Below are 16616 nucleotides of genomic sequence, written 5' to 3' on the forward strand. Positions count from 1 at the left end.
CCGCAAGTTATTTCGCCGAAATGTTCAAAAAAAGTTATGCCATCATCTTATCGAACTATTTTGCTCTGTTGCCCCCCAACGAAGGCGATATTGATAACGCTCAAGAACTATCTACTGGAGCGCCTACTAGTGCGCTTAGGAAAATAAAACATTTTCCCTCCTAAACTTCCTTGTAAACGCCAGAAAGTGCCCCTAGACGGTGCTCAGGAGTGCTTTAAGAATCACGAATCAGAATATATTGGCTCAAATTGCACCGCTCCCCTCATGTAGTCGGAGAGTTGTGTATTGCCGAGTCTTCTGATGATATTCCTGAGCGGATGGGAAGGAGAAGGTGGGAGAAAGTAGCATTAATAAGGCGGGAAAGTAGTTCAAATCACCTTCGAGAAACCCTAAAGCTCTTTACTGCACTGGATTCATTACTTTAGTATGCTACTAAATATCAGTCGTTCAAACACAGTTTCGTCTATGTAAGAACAACCCAAGACTGGAAATCTCAATTGCGTTATTGTTCTATTGAATATCAGATGATATGAGGTTCCGCAATTGTGTTTACAAAGATCACACGAAAACGACTCAGCGCGCTGAATAGTTACCATGTGATAATTGAGCTTGTGGTGGCCGGTTAAAGCCCTGGTCAGTTTCAAAAAATGCAAGAGATTTTTCGAAATCACTGGGCACGGTTGTTCTAGAAATGCCTTTGTTTGGTGCCACGTTTGTAGATTCCTCAAATCATTGCGATGCTCGGACGAAACTCAGGACCGTATTTTTTCTCTTATCCAATCTGTCGAAATTGGCATGGTGGGCTAAGAACCAACGAAGTTAATTCGCTGAACTTGTCAGCCCATTCATTTCCAGTAATATTTGAATATTCGGGCATCTAGAAGACAAAGTAGATAGTGTTAACAATGCTTAGTTCTTCGATTTAGGTTCGGCATGCGATCACTAGCTTGGACCGTGATTTGTCTGATCTACTTGACTTGATCCGCACATAGTAAATCAGAATCGAAGAACAAGACGAACCCCGAATGTTATTCGCTTCTTCGTGAAAAGAACCATTGAAGTTTTGTTTGGATTAATTGATATGTTAACTTGTCGATACCACTGTTCGACAGCTCTTAATGCTTGTTGCATGAAGTCAAAGACTATTGTTGCTTTGGTAATTGTCAGCAAACCCGTAAGTGGGGAATTCAAGCTTACTTAGTTTCCCCAACAAGCCGACGGCAACCAGGTTCCACAGCCAAAGCAACAGAAAGTCATACCGAAGACAGGCGCAAATACTTAACTTCCTTATCTCTGCCTGTCTCAGTAAAGAGCATAACTGCGATTACTAAGCATTGCGTTTATAAAATCTGAGATACGTGTAGAGCAGACATTTCATGACCGCGCGTCGCCTCCAGAAGAAACTGGAAGATCACGTTATCAAAAAAGCATCCTAAATATCTAGGAATGCACCCAAGCAAGAAGGCCTTTTCAACTGAGTTAACGTTCCTCGTGTGATGATCAATTACACGGTGCTATAGAATAAGAAAAAAATGAATATACTTTTCGAGTGATCTAGTAAAGGTTGTAGGTCTGGTCAAATTCAACACAATTTTTTTCAATTTGTATGTTATGAAAAGATGAATAATTGACCTTATGCTATTAAAAATTCTTATGTTAAAAATGCTATGTGGTTTTGGGAAAACAATATGAAAGAATCCATTATTTTGCAATTATTTCATGAAATATATGAATTTTTTATGAAGAAAAGCCTTTGTTTTAATGAAAATTTAATTCCGCATCCGATCTAATTACCATCGAAATCGAATGGAAAAAGGCAGTGTTTCCCAAACTTGCTCACATGAACTTTTAAGAGGACGACTTCAAATAAAATTTTCGAAAGTAGATTTTTCGCTCGATTAAATATACATTCAAAAGTATGTGTGTAAACTTTGAAGTTAAAAAAAATACGGAAGATATAATTATAGAGTCCCATGGTTCCCGACAGCCTCACTAACTCCTTAAGAGTTCAGGCGAGCAAGTTTTTACTTCCATTTTTCATTTTTATGATAAGCAGGTCGTTAGATGCAGAAATAAATGTTCTCTCTAAATTTCCAATAATACAAACAAAGGCATTTCTTCCTAATTTTTGTAATTTTGTTGAAAATGTTTATACTTTTCTTGAAAACATCGCAAAATTATGGTTTTCATCTTGTTAAAAAATACCCCCAGGGCAGGATTTGAACCTGCAACCCTAGAGACTCCGGCCCAATGCACAAACCCTTATGCTATCCTTGGGATACATCCTTTCTGGCACCTCATCGTGGGAGCTATTCTCACAGTCACGTCACCTAGTGACTAGAAGAAAATTTCCTTCCAGTCAACAAGTGACGCGACTGTGAGGATAGGGCCCCATATTCCAGGGATAGCATAAGGGTTTGTGCATTGGGCTAGAGTCCCAAGGGTTGCAGATTCGTATCCTGTCTCTGGGAGGATTTTTTCACACGCTTTCACTTAACTCACCCTTTCGATCTGTTTTCCCCGTTGGATACAACCAAAAATTTTTTTCTGTTTATTGTGATATTGAGGGTGTACAACATCTTTATACATTATTTTGTTATGCATTTTATGAGATCTACAACCTATATGTCACTTGAAAAGTACAAAATCACTGCAGCACCGTGTTATCCGCTCCAAACCCTTTACAAGAAAAGAACTTAAGCTGATAGGCCTAAAACTATGCTTCTGCATAGCTTGAGCCCTCAGAGGATCAAGGTGTCGGTTGGGGTAAGTTAAGGAATTGATGTATGTTTGACGAATAAATGCGCTGCAGAATATGATGAAAAGGTAAATTGAACAGTAGTACGCTGCTCAGAAATAAAAATATGTTTCTCCCTAAAGTTTTAATCTAATATTTGTATTTTGTGATTACGTGATTATTAGACAATCCTTTTAATTTTAATTTGAAATCACTGTTGGTGATCTGGTCCATGTGGATTAGGAAACTTTCCAAAACCTGATTCCAGTGCACTGCTCCTAAATACCACTAATAGTTTCCTCCATAGCAGACCTATTGAAGCAGTGAATAAGAGCGACAATCGAATGGTTCCCATGACTTCGATTGCTTCTGTTATAGATGCTGAACACCTGGCTGTTCCCACTGCATCGACTAAAATCTTTCTTGTACTACCAGCTTCGACGCCAAGCAGACAGAAGATGATATGTGTTGCCAATAATAAAAACACCAATCATCGGACTGAAGCATACAGTAGCGTACAGTACGCTCAGCATCAGCACTCATCTTCTCCTGCTTCGATATGCCCAACGTCATCTGGTCCATTGTGATCTTAGCAATCATTGGATTGGGATACTCCAAGTTTATAAAGTCCCAATACCAGGGATCATCGCCGAGGCCCAGCGAGTCGAGTACCTCTTGAGAAAGCTTGACCCTAAACCCACCATTCAATTATCTGTGTGAGCTTCGTGCCCAAATCAACATCTTTGTACATTATGATAATCGCAAATCAGTCCCATATAGATAGGAAATCCCATAGAAAATGGGACAGATATGTGAACATGGACAGTATAAGTGGGTAATAAAGTCCACCATGTTAAGTACTAAATCTGATCACAATGTGGCTTAACTAAAGACGAAAAGTGGAAAAGTCCTCGGACCACGTCAAGGTACAGTACCATACTTGACACTTTGCCGTTTCGGATAGCTTCAGTCCCATTGAAGCTATTCATTCGATGAAACATGGAGAGCATTCCTCGCATTTTTTTTTGAAAATACGGGAGCTACTTAGTGCTTTATCGGAAAAATTTCGTTGAAATTTTGGACAAACCGGTACTCGCCAATCATAGATGTTTGAAGTAAACAAAAGAGAAATGTTTTCTCTTTCGTTAAAGTCTGTGAACTGTGTAACGGTCAGCAACGGTTTGTCCGGAATTTTCCTTCCACCCTGTAAATTGGGAAATACAGTTTTTGAACAGTCTCAACCAAGATCACGCTTCTTGAGATCTGCTATAGCGATTCAGTTCGTTTGCAGACTCGTCATATAGAAAGCGCTTGAAAAACCTCCTAACAATGATTCAGTTCAGTACAGGAATAAGTCTAAAATGTGGAGCGAGACTCCAACGGGTGCTGGAAATTCTGTTGCACAGGTAATTAGAGATGTATGAATTTTATAATTACCGCATGCATACGACATGCGAAAGCTTATTTTCATATAACTTCATTTTTTATATAACGTATATTTTTTAAAATGTTTTTTTGGAATATTGACAGTATTACAAGGATTACATCATCTAATGATGATTTGCAAACCATTCGTGTAAACAGGAAAAAATGAGATTGACCAATTTTTTTTTAGAAAACAGATGCGCTTAAACTTGTCTCACACGTCAGTGTTGCCCCTCGTCTTCCTTTTCAAATAGGACATCTAGCTTCCTTTGATTCCCGAAAAAGCACGTTCTACAAATTCCCACACTTACCAGTATATCGTGGATTGCTTCCGCGTCCTCCTCGACCACCACGACCTCGCATGCCACCTCGCCCAGCTCGGGAGCCACCATCCACGTCGCTACTGTAGGCTCGGTCCGTACGGCGGTTCATCGAAAAACTTTGCATCGAACTCATCGTGGCGCCCTGAATCGCCCGCAGTTGTTGATCGATTTCCAGCTTCTCCTGTCTCAGTTGTTCCACTTCCTAAAAAAAAGGTCACGATCCAATAAATATTCTGCCGATATTTAAATCTGCCATCAGCCAAAACGAAATCACACCTTCAAATGCACTAAATGATACTCGAGCAGCACCTTTGCATTGGCGATGCTCTCGACAGTTCCGACAAACACAAAAGGGACTTGGCCCTCCTCCCGTGGGATGCTCGGTTCCGGTTCGTTGTCACCTTCGATCTGCAAAAAAACACAATTTCAAACGCTGTAGCTTTGCCGATCAACCATTGGCGAATTTTATCAACACTTTTCGAATCATCACAACACTCTGTCTCTCTCGGGAAGAATTTCCTGAAAAGTCGAAAACGTTGACAAACCTTTACACGAACGACGCCGCTCTTATCGACAATCTCCTGGATGATGCGCCCGTTCTTGCCGATCACCTTGCCGACCAAATTGCGGGGGACCTGAAGCGATTCCTCGCTGTACTCGAGCATGGCGCGGGCTTTCTTCACCGCTTCCTCAGTCTGTTATTTAAAAATTAGAAATAATTATTTCAAAATCAATTTACTACAGCCAATTTCGGTTTATACCTCGCCGGAGATTTTAAAGGTGCAGGTGTTCTCCTCCAGTTCGATGTTCAGAACTCCGTCGAGCTTCCGTGCGGTTTGGATGTTGGCCCCGTGCGCTCCGATCGCCAGTCCCATCAGATCCTCCCGTACCTTGAACTCGTCCGTGAATCTGCGTAGGTGTGTGTTTGTTTGCGTGTGGGCGGTTGGAAAGATTAGACGGGAAAGATACAAACAATCAATTATGGTAGGCCCAAGTGACACACATCGAATAGATAGATGCAAACGGAAATAATAAAAAAAGAAGAACAAAACTGATGAGAATGAGTTAGGGGCAGGCAAAGTTCTACGGAAATTAGTAAACAAAATACGTCTGGAATAGGGCAACTTTGCTGCTACGATAACTAATGATACCTGCTTTTCGCTTGGAAAATCAATACATGTTGAAATTGTACACTAACTTAATCGTTGTGGCAGGATTGAGGAAAATCGAGGATAAATGTTTTCGCGTCAGTAATTTCGGGGATTTAAGGCTCAAGTTACCTCAAGGCTTGGTAGTATGCGTAAGAAAAATTGTGTTCAGCTTTGCCACCAGATTATCCATTTAAACCTTTTCCAAACTCTAAAAGAAGAATATCAGTCGATTTATTAGATCATCACGATTCAATTCATGCAAAATACCTGCTGGAAAAACCATCGGCTTAGCTGGATGGTGCTTTTGAAAAAGTGGCTGTGATTTTTTATCACACTACCACACCGAGCTGGGGTACGCAACACAACTGCGCAATGAAAAAACCACAGCCACTTTTTCAAAAGCACCATTTTGCTAAGCCGATGGTTTTTCCAGCAGGTATTTTGCATGAATTGAATCGTGATGATCTAATAAATCGACTGATATTCTTCTTTTAGAGTTTTAAAAAGGTTTAAATGGATAATCCGGTGGCAAAGCTGAACACAAATTTTCCTACGCACACTACCAAGCGTTCAATTCTAACACATGCTTAAAAAAGGTAACTTGAACCTTAATACTTTACAATGTCTAAAAAATGAGAAAGCACGGGAAAATATAGCATAAAGTATGGTTTTAAGTGTTTCGGATTCCTCGTCAGTAACTAACACCAACTTAATGCTAGTTAGATAAGTCCAAACCAACACGAAATTGGCACTAGTTAGACAATAAAATCCAAAAAGTCACGTCTTGTGTGAACGCTAAACAACTAGCTGGTACCGAGTGACTTCTCGATAGTAAGCATAGAGGTTCTTTTGAAGCATTAAGTTAGTGTTAGTTACTGACAAGGAGAATCCGACACATTAAAAAAACATACTTTATGTTAGGTCTTGCGTCCTTATGCACAAAAATTTAGTCCTATCCAAAAAATTTCCCCCTTGACGGTGAGTTCTCCGACAGCGGAATTTCTCTCGGTAGCGATGTTTGTTTCGTGTTGTTCAATTAGTTCCCATTCTTGTCACGATATAATCGGATAGTCCACGGCGGTAGATTTCTCCCTACATTAATGTTCGTTTCCGTAAACTATTTAGCTCACCGCTTCATCCCGATCGAATCCCCGGCGGTGGAACTAACCTACTTAACGGAGCAGTCAGTATGTGCCGAGGTTGATCGAGCGATTCCGGATGGAGCATAGCTTCCGCTTCACTGGCATCCCAACGGCCCACGGCTGACTGTTCGGCGCGATCTACTCGATCTAATCCCCTACGGTAGAGCAAGCCTGCTTACGAGTTACCGTGTAGGGTGTTGAGGTCATTTCAGCAATTTCGGTGGAGCTTGGCGTTCGGTTCGCTGGCGCCCCGATGACCCGAACCTTGTGCTGCGTCGCGTACTTCTCAACTGGAATATTGGCCGAACCCGATTTGTTTCACGGCGACCTTCTAGTCAGCGTCGCTGTTCTGTTGGTTCGATATTGCGATAACAGAACAACAACGTTCCCGAAGAGATATTGTCATTCAAATTCGGCTTAAACCGAAAGGCATAGTTGAGTTTATAACCCTTTTCGCTAGAAATTCCAGAGAACGGTGATCGATACTGTAAAAATACTGCTGTATTTTCTCTGTAAGCGAGTTAGTTCAAAGAACTTCTCAGCAAACTGCCCACGAACATTAAAACATCGGTACTCTTCAAATATTCCTTGGGATTCCATGTAATGTAAAGGAATACTGTATTCTAGTGAAGGCTATATGGCTCAACAATAAAACGGAGCCAGTTTGGCAACTCGTAATAGCAGAGCAGAGAGTTACATCTAACACCTCTTTTCTATCAGATCGTGCATTATACATTAAGTATATGCAAATTTGTGCTGCTTAAACAGTCCATCAATTCGGTCACGGATATTTTTTCGTTTCCGTCATTTTTTTTTCAACAACAAAATTGAAACGCATTTTTATTTTAAATTTTACTTTTTTTCTGTACGTGTATTTGCTTCATTTGTGTCGAGAAAAGATTGTGCGAAATTAGTCTTCCCGATTAACAATATCTAAAGAAAGTTAATTTCAGCGCGGATCATTCGGAAGACATAACAGGTTGTCCCGTCGACGGCGGATGCTACGCGTTTTGCATGTCCTTTGTGCGTGCAAAATAAAGTGATCTGTGGGCCGATCTGGTATGCAGTCTAAGCTTAGCTTAGCTTAGTTGACCGCCCGTGAGTTTCCCGTGATTGATCAAAGCCTGTTGAAATTGCATATTGAACCAATTGTATGATACTTGAGAGTAGTTCATCATACTCAACGTGCAACCTAAAGAGACTAAGATTATAGTATTATCAATAACGTAGATGGCCACGCCCATGCAGGTCAATTTTGGGATGGGAAGGAATGTTAGTTCAACACTTGTGACTATTATGACCGAGGAATTCTCTGCATAATCCACAAGTGTCACAGGATAGGATTGGTGTTAGTAGGTAGGAAGATGAATCAGGATATATCTTGGTAGATATTGTGATTTAGCTAAGTACCCACGCGCTTTGTCTTTTCATTTTAGATCAAAGTCTTTAGGTGTGCGACCTCTAGTAGAAATATGAATCCATTCAAATAGACATTTTAAAAATTATTCTTCCGAAAAAAAAAGCCGCGTGGAATATGATAGAGGTCTATTCCTCTATGGACAATATGATCTTAGCAATATGTACGAAGTCGCTCACGATCAATTTCCGAGAATTCGAAACGAACAATTTGAACTCCGAACAGCCGGCCATCGGGAGTAATGCTCCTTAATAACACTTCAATAATCATTTTCAAAGTTTGCAGTAAAAAGAAAGCGTACAAATGTATAAAAGATATCCCAAATGAATGTGAAAAAATTCACTGCGAAATGTTAATGACAAGTTGGTATCTCCACTCTCCCTACCAGACACGTTCCCATAATTGGGTTAACTACCAATTGCAAACGACAAGTTTATTATGCGTAACAAACACTACCACAGGAGATCCCTCGGTGATCCAGAAGAAGAATGGATGAAAGAACAGCAATACTAGCAAATATCGACTACCATACGAGTGACGTAGAGTACTGCACTGGATGATTTTGAAGAAAGGACCAGGAGTGCGATTTTACGAAGCTTCCGATGGCCCTACATTTTCTGACAAAGTGAAGTTCTGGAATGTTGAGATTTTTATCACTGTTTAGGAAAGCAAAAGTATCATAAAGCTAGTGTCAGGCCTTCATGAGACCTCAAGAAGTCACTTTTGGAGGTATTCGTAAATGTAGATTTGTCGGTAGACGGTTCCAGATTTAATAAAAAAAAAACCTAATTTAACACATCTACAGATCGCTTGCAACATAATTTTTTTTTTGTGCAATTCGACAGTTCCATCTTAGGCCAATTCAATAAGTTTCCTACATGAAAGTTTCCTTTTTTTAAAAACGGTTTTTAAACCAAAGCTTTGGAAGTTAAACCTTGGCGTGGAAGTGCCGGTATATTAATATATTCTGTTACTTAGTGTAGAATTATATTTCGTCCTTTAAGGCTAATATACAACCGCCAGAAGAAACTTAAAACATTGGTACACAATCGATAATGGCGAATCAGAAAAGGTGAGTATATGTTAGTGATTCACTAAATACAGAATGGAAAGAGGGTAATATGGAAAACCTTAAGGTCCGTCCAGGTTAAGTCTTCGGTACGGAGCAATACCTCGACCTAGGAACTCCTAGCATGTTGTTAGTCGCCTCTTACGACATGGGAGCAGTTCCCAGTGGTTCTATTCTTGGCTGAAATAGAGCAAAAAGATTTCAGCCCGCCGGACACCACACGGCTTCCGATCTGGTATTCAGTCTAATATCGAATAAACAGATAAGTGCCCTCCTGTACTGAGAAGAAGGCTTTGACCAAAAGTGGACGCGATTTCTAAATCTGTGACGTTTTTAGCAAAAGAAAAGATCTTGGCAACTGTAATTCTTGCTGTTTTTGTCACGCTGAGGAAATTTGAAAACTGCTATATTCGTGCACATTCAAATTTGTTGTGTTTTTCTGTCTGCCAAATAGTGTACTCATCAGCTAAGTGAAAATGTCAGCCACCCGGATTATCATCGATGCCTTCTTCGTCAACTTCATCTGGGATTTTTTATTGTTCCGGTATACCATCTAAGCGGAATGCTCGGAAAAAATAACTTAACGGTGCTTCCTGAAGCCTGCACCTGTTACGGACCAGCCAAGTGAATTTGGTGAGATCAATCTAATTTATAATTAATTTTTAGTATCCATTTAGTTGAATATCATATAAATCAGTCCAAACCCACATCCCATTTTCCTTCCCTACTAATTAATTCTAACATCCGTAATGCCTATGGAGATTGCGTGATTTTCCCGCATCTTCTTAAGTAGGTATTCAACTAACATTTCCTTCCCTTAGGCGATCGCAAGGACATGGCCAGGTGTGCAGTGAACTATACTATTGTGCAAAAAAAAGTTCACTGTATCAGTCCCTTTGCTTTGCTATTAAACAGTCCATCAATTCGATGCCTCTCAAATTGATATCTGAGCTGCATCAAATTATGTGGTGGGTATTTGCATCACTGCCGATTATGAATGGACACACAACCCATTTCTGGCACAGTATGATACAACCCTTTTGAAATCATCAGAATGTGATGATTCATTGTGCGAAATATGCCGAACAATAGACGTATTTCCTGTTTATGTTACCAACATTGACTGTGATAGCACAAGTCCGTAATAACGTTTGCTACACTAACATTCCTTTCCTTCCCCGATGACTGTAAGGACGTCGCCGGCGCCTTTATTGACATTTGAACGTATAGAACTCTCGAAACGTGCATATTGAGGATGGATAGCTACTCTCAGTCCCCATTCGTTGATTCTCTGTGCAATTTTGCTTGTTCTGGTCAATCACAAGTTTACATGCACGAGGCATTCAGCGTGGATTTGTCATGCAATTTTGTTGAAAGCTGCGAAGACTGGGTTAAGCAGCTTTCCAACATAGAAGTTTCCTTAATGGAAATACGGTTCTTGAGCCTATGAAAGCTTTTGTTTCCTGCAAAAGCTGGGATGGACTCATAATTGTTGTACGTCTATGCTTAAGATTAATTCGGGCTACTCGAACCATGGTCGATCAGAACATTGCACATTTCATCATCGGCACTTATTGTACAGCTACTACCAAACACGTTCCATGTCTAAAAGCAAAATGCCTGGCAGATAATTGTACCTATCACCAATACGCAGAAGAAATGTTTAATAGTGTATGTGATTTTTCCATTTGTTTACATCACCGATACCAAAAGTGGAACGTGCTGACGTCACTCCGTGTGTTTTGATTAATGTTCGCCTGCTGCCATTTTGGAACTCAATGACGTCTTCACTGGTTGCTTCGGGATTGTTTACCTTTTTTGCGTTACTAGCACAGGCAAATCCCTTTATCTGCCAGACCTTTTAATGGACGTCATTGAAACACGTTGGCTTATAATCGCCTGTAGCTAACCCCGAAGCGGACATTAGTGATATACCATCATTTGAATCTCACGATTTGGGAAGAAACAAACGTCCACTGTGTAAGAGATTCGCTTAACACAGCAAGGGCAGTACCCTCGACACTCGGTGCGCGACTGGCAAACCAGTGGGTCAATTCTCGGCTGAAATACTTCGAGAGATTTCAGCCCGCAAGATACCGCGTTGTCCCACTCTTGCTGCCACTTAGTCAACGAGTCCGCTCTGACCAATCACCTTGCATTCCGTACATTTTTTCGCTGGTAGCATTCCACATCCTCAGCCAGAGTGATGCAGATAAGGATCATCCCGACAATTACGCATACCGACATATGACAATATCGTTCTATACGCGCTCGCGACACGAGCAGCATTTAGGCGAAACGTGCTTGTCGACTTCGTCCGGTTTCGTCATACCTCAGTATTGGGGATGGGACACCCGTCAGGAGACGTCTCGTGTTGCATCTTGCTCCTTCGATGTTCGGCGTGATCCTTGCCGATATGTTAGTTGTCCTCGCAGCCTTATCCATTCATAGTCGACACGGCTGTTACTTAATGGATCGTCAACTATCACACCCAGGTGCTTCAGCGCACACATCGATGGAATTGAGTGTCCGCCGACGCTGATCATAACACGCTGGATTGTTTTCGGTTGCTGACCAGTACTACCACCGTCTTGTGGTGAGCCAGCTGAAACTTGACATCAGCCATCCAGGTTTCCACGATGCCTACAGTCAACATTTCCACTTCCTCGAGGGTCTCGCTGGTTATGGTCAGGACAACGTCATCTACAAAGCCGACGATCCAGGTTCATGTTATCGTGTGAGGCATGAGCGTTTGTATGTTAGTGTGCTTGATCGTGTATTGGTGTGTATATTGCATATTAGCGTGAGACTTTGAATACATGTGTATTATTTTGTTGAGAGATCCAATTGTTGAAGATACGTAACGAGCCCGCTAAAACCAAGGGTAGGGGCTTTCAGGAGTGATCACGATCAAAGTCAGCAAATTCACACTTGCGTAATAAAATAATCTAGAACCCTAGAAATCTCATGCGCACCCCACCTGGTGCCAACTCGAAGAAAATCCTTTCCTTAAAAATCGCCGCTTCGAAACCCAGGAAATCTCGGGCCGAGTTCGCAAATGCGGCCTCCAACCTTTACCGACACCTAAACCCCTAAAATTACACACCCGCCGAGGCTCAAAAAATCAAGAGCTGCACCAATAAAACCAAGAGCCATCCTGATCCGAAAACCTTGAAAACCACACAAAATCGTGGTATTCCGATTTATGACGGAATGTATTTTAAACGTTCAGGTTGCTCGATATTGTGCCGCCAGTCGCCTGTCTCTTCCTCGATTACACACAGTTAGCGTATGCGGGGTCTACTACGAAGTCAACTACCTCTTTTTGGTTCTCTACTGAACTTTAAGTGGTCTCTTCCGGTTATTCATTCTCCATTGTGTCGTCGATAATTCAGCGCATAATTCTTCTCTCTAACGCATCGAGCACTCGACAGTCTGTCTCCTCCAACATTTACGGTTCACGGCCGTACAGAGCAACAGGGAGTATCGGCGATTTGTTAAGACTAAACTATGTGCCCTGTAACTGTAACTGACTATGCAAACCGTAGTCAGTCACAGCCGCAACACGCCTTTTCACCTCGCTGCCACATTGTTATCACAGGGCAGTAGTGTACCAAAATATGATTTGATCAACAACCTCGTACCATACCCCATCCGATTCCAGTTTGGAACCAACACGTTCGGACTACCTCGTCTTGCCACAATCGATTTACAGTCGGTCCGATTCTTGCAGCCTCACATTTGAATAGATTCGTCCCTTTCACTGCTCTCAGAATCAGCTTAATTAATCTAGTCGGAAAACAATGTTCAAGCATTATATGCCACAGTTTGTTTCGTTCAACAGAATCGTACGCTGCCTTGCAATCTGCACACAGATGGTGAGTCCGTGAGAACTGGGTGGTTATGCAACAAACCGCGGCCATTAAATGTTTCAAGTGTTGCTTGGGTTGATGTTGGTGGACTTTTAGAAGCTCAGGTGGAATCTCATTCATCCCAATGACCTTGGCGATCTTCTAACGTGGTTGGATCCACAGCATGCCATCATCCTCAATTTCTTATACGATTTGTAGTTCCTCTACTTGTTTATGAGTTTAGCAATAACTCAAAGCGCATAATTGATCATGGTCGGTGAATGGGATGGTTTGCTTCATCATGTTTATTATTTTGTAAAACTTACGCGTATTGTTCCTGACAAAACCTGCCTTAGTGAGCACCTTTTCTTCGTACTCACAATTGCGCCTATTCTGGAGAGTAACCGCTGTAAGCGTTCATCTATTAACCTGGTTGTTCTAATCTGACAGTCAATGTTTAACGGGGCATACCGCTGAGTTCAACCTGCTTGCTCGTTCAATTTGTTCATCGACCATCATCGAACTTTCTGAAGGGCTGCAATCTGGGAAAGCTCTCTTTATTAGATTTTCAACTTTGAATGCATTATGAGGTGTAAAACATTCGGGTCTTTCATCGAGCAAAGGTTGCAGCGATTAGATCACTTTTTTATACTTTAGTGCTCAGAACAGATGCTCCTTGTTTGCCAACAGTTCAACACAAAATAATTTGGTTAAGACTTGTTGAACCGGTTTCAACTTGGTCTTTACAGAGACCTATTTTTAAATTGAAAGTCGGAACAGTGACACTGGTTAAATCTATTTATCCGAAAGCCATCAACGCTGCCACTAAAACCTTCGACACACCGCTTAAATTCCACGAAAGGAACGGATGATATAGATTGGATTGGAGTAGATAACTAAAGAGGGGTTTATATGTGCCCTAAGACAACCTCTCCGCGAATCTAACACAAGCAATAATCAAATTAAAATAGGAAAACTAAAAATCTACTGACAATTAGTCACTTAGCCTAGGTTAGCTTAGGATTACGTTTTGGATTACCTCTCATTCATTGATTGTCCAATAAAAGCGGAAATTCTCTGATTGTTAGTAAAACCTCTGGAAATGAAACAAGACGAATAGAAGAGAAAGAAGAAAAAGATAGCAGAGGATTTTCGGTTTTCGATTTCATCGTGAGGGTGTGTGTTTAGTTGTGATTTCGTTGCCCAAAAGAGACTAGTGTTGAAGTGAAAAAAATTGTTGCCTTTCTGTACAACTGAGCTTACTGACTAGCACTATAGTTATAGGACTGTTAGCAAGCGAATGACGGCGAAAAAGATATTTTCAAACGCGGGTGTGTCATTGTATGATAAGGATGATTCCCAAGCAAGGTATGATCGACTTACCCTCCCGAATTGTGTAGCTTTGTCGATTCTAGTTGTCTGGCAGCCTCTTCGGTTCGTTTCAGGAGCATCACCTGATGGAAATTAAGCCGGGTGAAATCGTTTCAGCCGATCGAAAGCATTCAGATATTACCTTTTGGCTGAGGTTACGGAAACACATCTCCTGGATCATGGTTGCTCGCCGTTGCGTTGACTCACTGCGTGATATCACTAGCAGTGTGCCCCGTTCCGGAACGTACCGACACTCGGCAGCACCGATCGCTTTTTGAAACTCCCGGTGCACGCCGTCGATTTTGGCACTGTTCAGTAAGGAACTAACCGTCGTTATAGTGATTGCCAATCTGTCGTTTGAAGCAAAATCTACTTACTATTCACGAATATCCTCCGGAACTTCAATCTCAAATCGAAAGAACGTCTTATCACTGATCGGAGTGTTGGTATTCTTCACTCGCAGTCGGTCGGCGGACACGATTTCCGTATAGCTATTGTCCCAGCCGAGGTATTCCACCACAAAGAAGTCACCCTTCATCATCTGTGGAAAACAAAAACAAAACGTTTTAGTTTTACCTTTTGTAATTTAGAGGTCAACTCACCTTGATGACCGCTCGCCACCAGCCGCACGCTTCGTTTTCGTTGGACCGGGAGAAAACCTCGACTTCCATGTGCTCGCAGAAGGTCGTTGCGGTTTCGGTCGGAGGTAGACGTACTTGACTAAACAGGAACTTGGATTCTTCCTGCCAGCTGAGATAAAACAGAAGATAATCGATAAAAGAAACTAGGACAAGCTGGATCAGTCGAATAAAACTTACTCGTTTTCAAATGCCACCATAACTCCATCTTCGAAGACATCCGTGACAACTCCCTGCCAAAGCATGCAATTCGGTCCAGAAATAGATTACACCCAGACCGCATATCGGTGCAAGAAATAGTAAGAAAATAAAATAAATTAGTGACAAATGGGAAATGACCGTATAGTGACGTTTACAAACTATTTTGACACTCCCGACGCAGGTGGTGATAAGCATACATTACATATTCATTCGCAACATGTAATAATCTAAACTTCAATGAATTTTAGAATAAACTTTGTTGCGCAAATTTAAGTTTGTAAATAATTCTGCAAACTGAAAGGTCATTTAAAAACTTCCACGGAATTACGTCTAACCCGAATTCGGCACCGTTTACAGTAAATCGGCGACCGCATTACAAAATTGACCTCTTGCGAGGAAAAGTAGACAAGTGATAAAAAGGAGGAGCCGTCTGTTCCAAATCCCACGACTCAATGATCAGTTCCGATGACAACTGTATTTAAAAGTCGGTTCGATCCGGTAAGCCGAAACACGCACACACAAACGCATCCCATCCACAGGATCTTTCCGCGATCAGTATTTTCCCCCTGGACACGGTGCACACACATTGGCCAGTTTGTTACTCTTCTTTTTTTTTTCCTCTATGGCGTCTGACGGGCGCTCCGCGAACTCTATAGTAGAAAATTTTCACCACCACGCAAACTGTCACTAGCGGCGACCGCAGAGGCCGTCCCGCGGGTGCATTCGATTGCCTTTGGTTGGGGCGGATCCCACCGGGGCGGAAGTGGCACAATGAATCGGTACTTTCCGCGATATTCACCTTATAATTGGCTCCGTTTTCGCCGCATACTTCCACCAAGAGTTCGTCCATTTTGGATTTGTGAATATTTCTTTCCCTTCCGCACACTGTTCAGTTCTAGTGGCTGGCTGACTGCTCGGTGATTTCGTTTTTCTACTAGCAGTCTGCCTTTTTCGTTCAAGAACTACACACACACACGCACGAACACACAAGAAGACGAAAGACACCACGGCGCTGCTTGCTGCGAGCGAAAAAAAACTAACGTCTGACAGTTCTCACCGCAGGCTGTCAAACTGACAGCGTATATTCGCGAACCCCGTTACGAAAAGTATGGCTGTCAAAGATTCAAAACGTCTGATCGTTCGCGCATGTAGTCGGGTTACAGTCAAGTCAGCACTAAGCGGATTTCTAAAATTATCAGAATGATTTTGAAAATTCCTTTTGGATTATCCTTGATACCTGAATTACATCTGAATCCGTCGAAGCTGGTGAAAAGCATAGTTGAATTGCCAT

General features: G+C 41.7%; 1 protein-coding gene across 6 annotated transcripts in view; it reads right to left on the minus strand.

Annotated features, from left to right (window-relative positions):
• The window catches only part of LOC131691608 (fragile X messenger ribonucleoprotein 1 homolog), a 31080-nt gene extending 14749 nt beyond the window's left edge, over window positions 1-16331 (minus strand). The window contains exons 1-11 of one of the 6 annotated variants that reach the window (XM_058978157.1): window positions 16125-16331; window positions 15305-15357; window positions 15089-15236; window positions 14864-15027; window positions 14629-14794; window positions 14499-14569; window positions 14155-14211; window positions 5247-5394; window positions 5031-5180; window positions 4762-4893; window positions 4474-4687 (exon numbers count right to left, since the gene is read on the minus strand). In XM_058978157.1, the coding sequence (XP_058834140.1) occupies window positions 4474-4687; window positions 4762-4893; window positions 5031-5180; window positions 5247-5394; window positions 14155-14211; window positions 14499-14569; window positions 14629-14794; window positions 14864-15027; window positions 15089-15236; window positions 15305-15357; window positions 16125-16175 (1354 nt within the window). In that variant the 5' untranslated portion in view covers window positions 16176-16331. Of the gene's footprint in view, window positions 1-4473; window positions 4688-4761; window positions 4894-5030; window positions 5181-5246; window positions 5395-14154; window positions 14212-14498; window positions 14570-14628; window positions 14810-14863; window positions 15028-15088; window positions 15237-15304; window positions 15358-16124 lie in introns of all 6 variants that reach the window. The other 5 variants (XM_058978149.1, XM_058978142.1, XM_058978182.1 and 2 more) reach the window with 5 other exon arrangements.
• Between the last annotated feature and the right edge of the window lie 285 nt (window positions 16332-16616).

The sequence above is a fragment of the Topomyia yanbarensis genome, chromosome 1, assembly GCF_030247195.1.
Source record: "Topomyia yanbarensis strain Yona2022 chromosome 1, ASM3024719v1, whole genome shotgun sequence".
In the NCBI taxonomy this organism is placed as follows: Eukaryota; Metazoa; Arthropoda; class Insecta; order Diptera; family Culicidae; genus Topomyia; species Topomyia yanbarensis.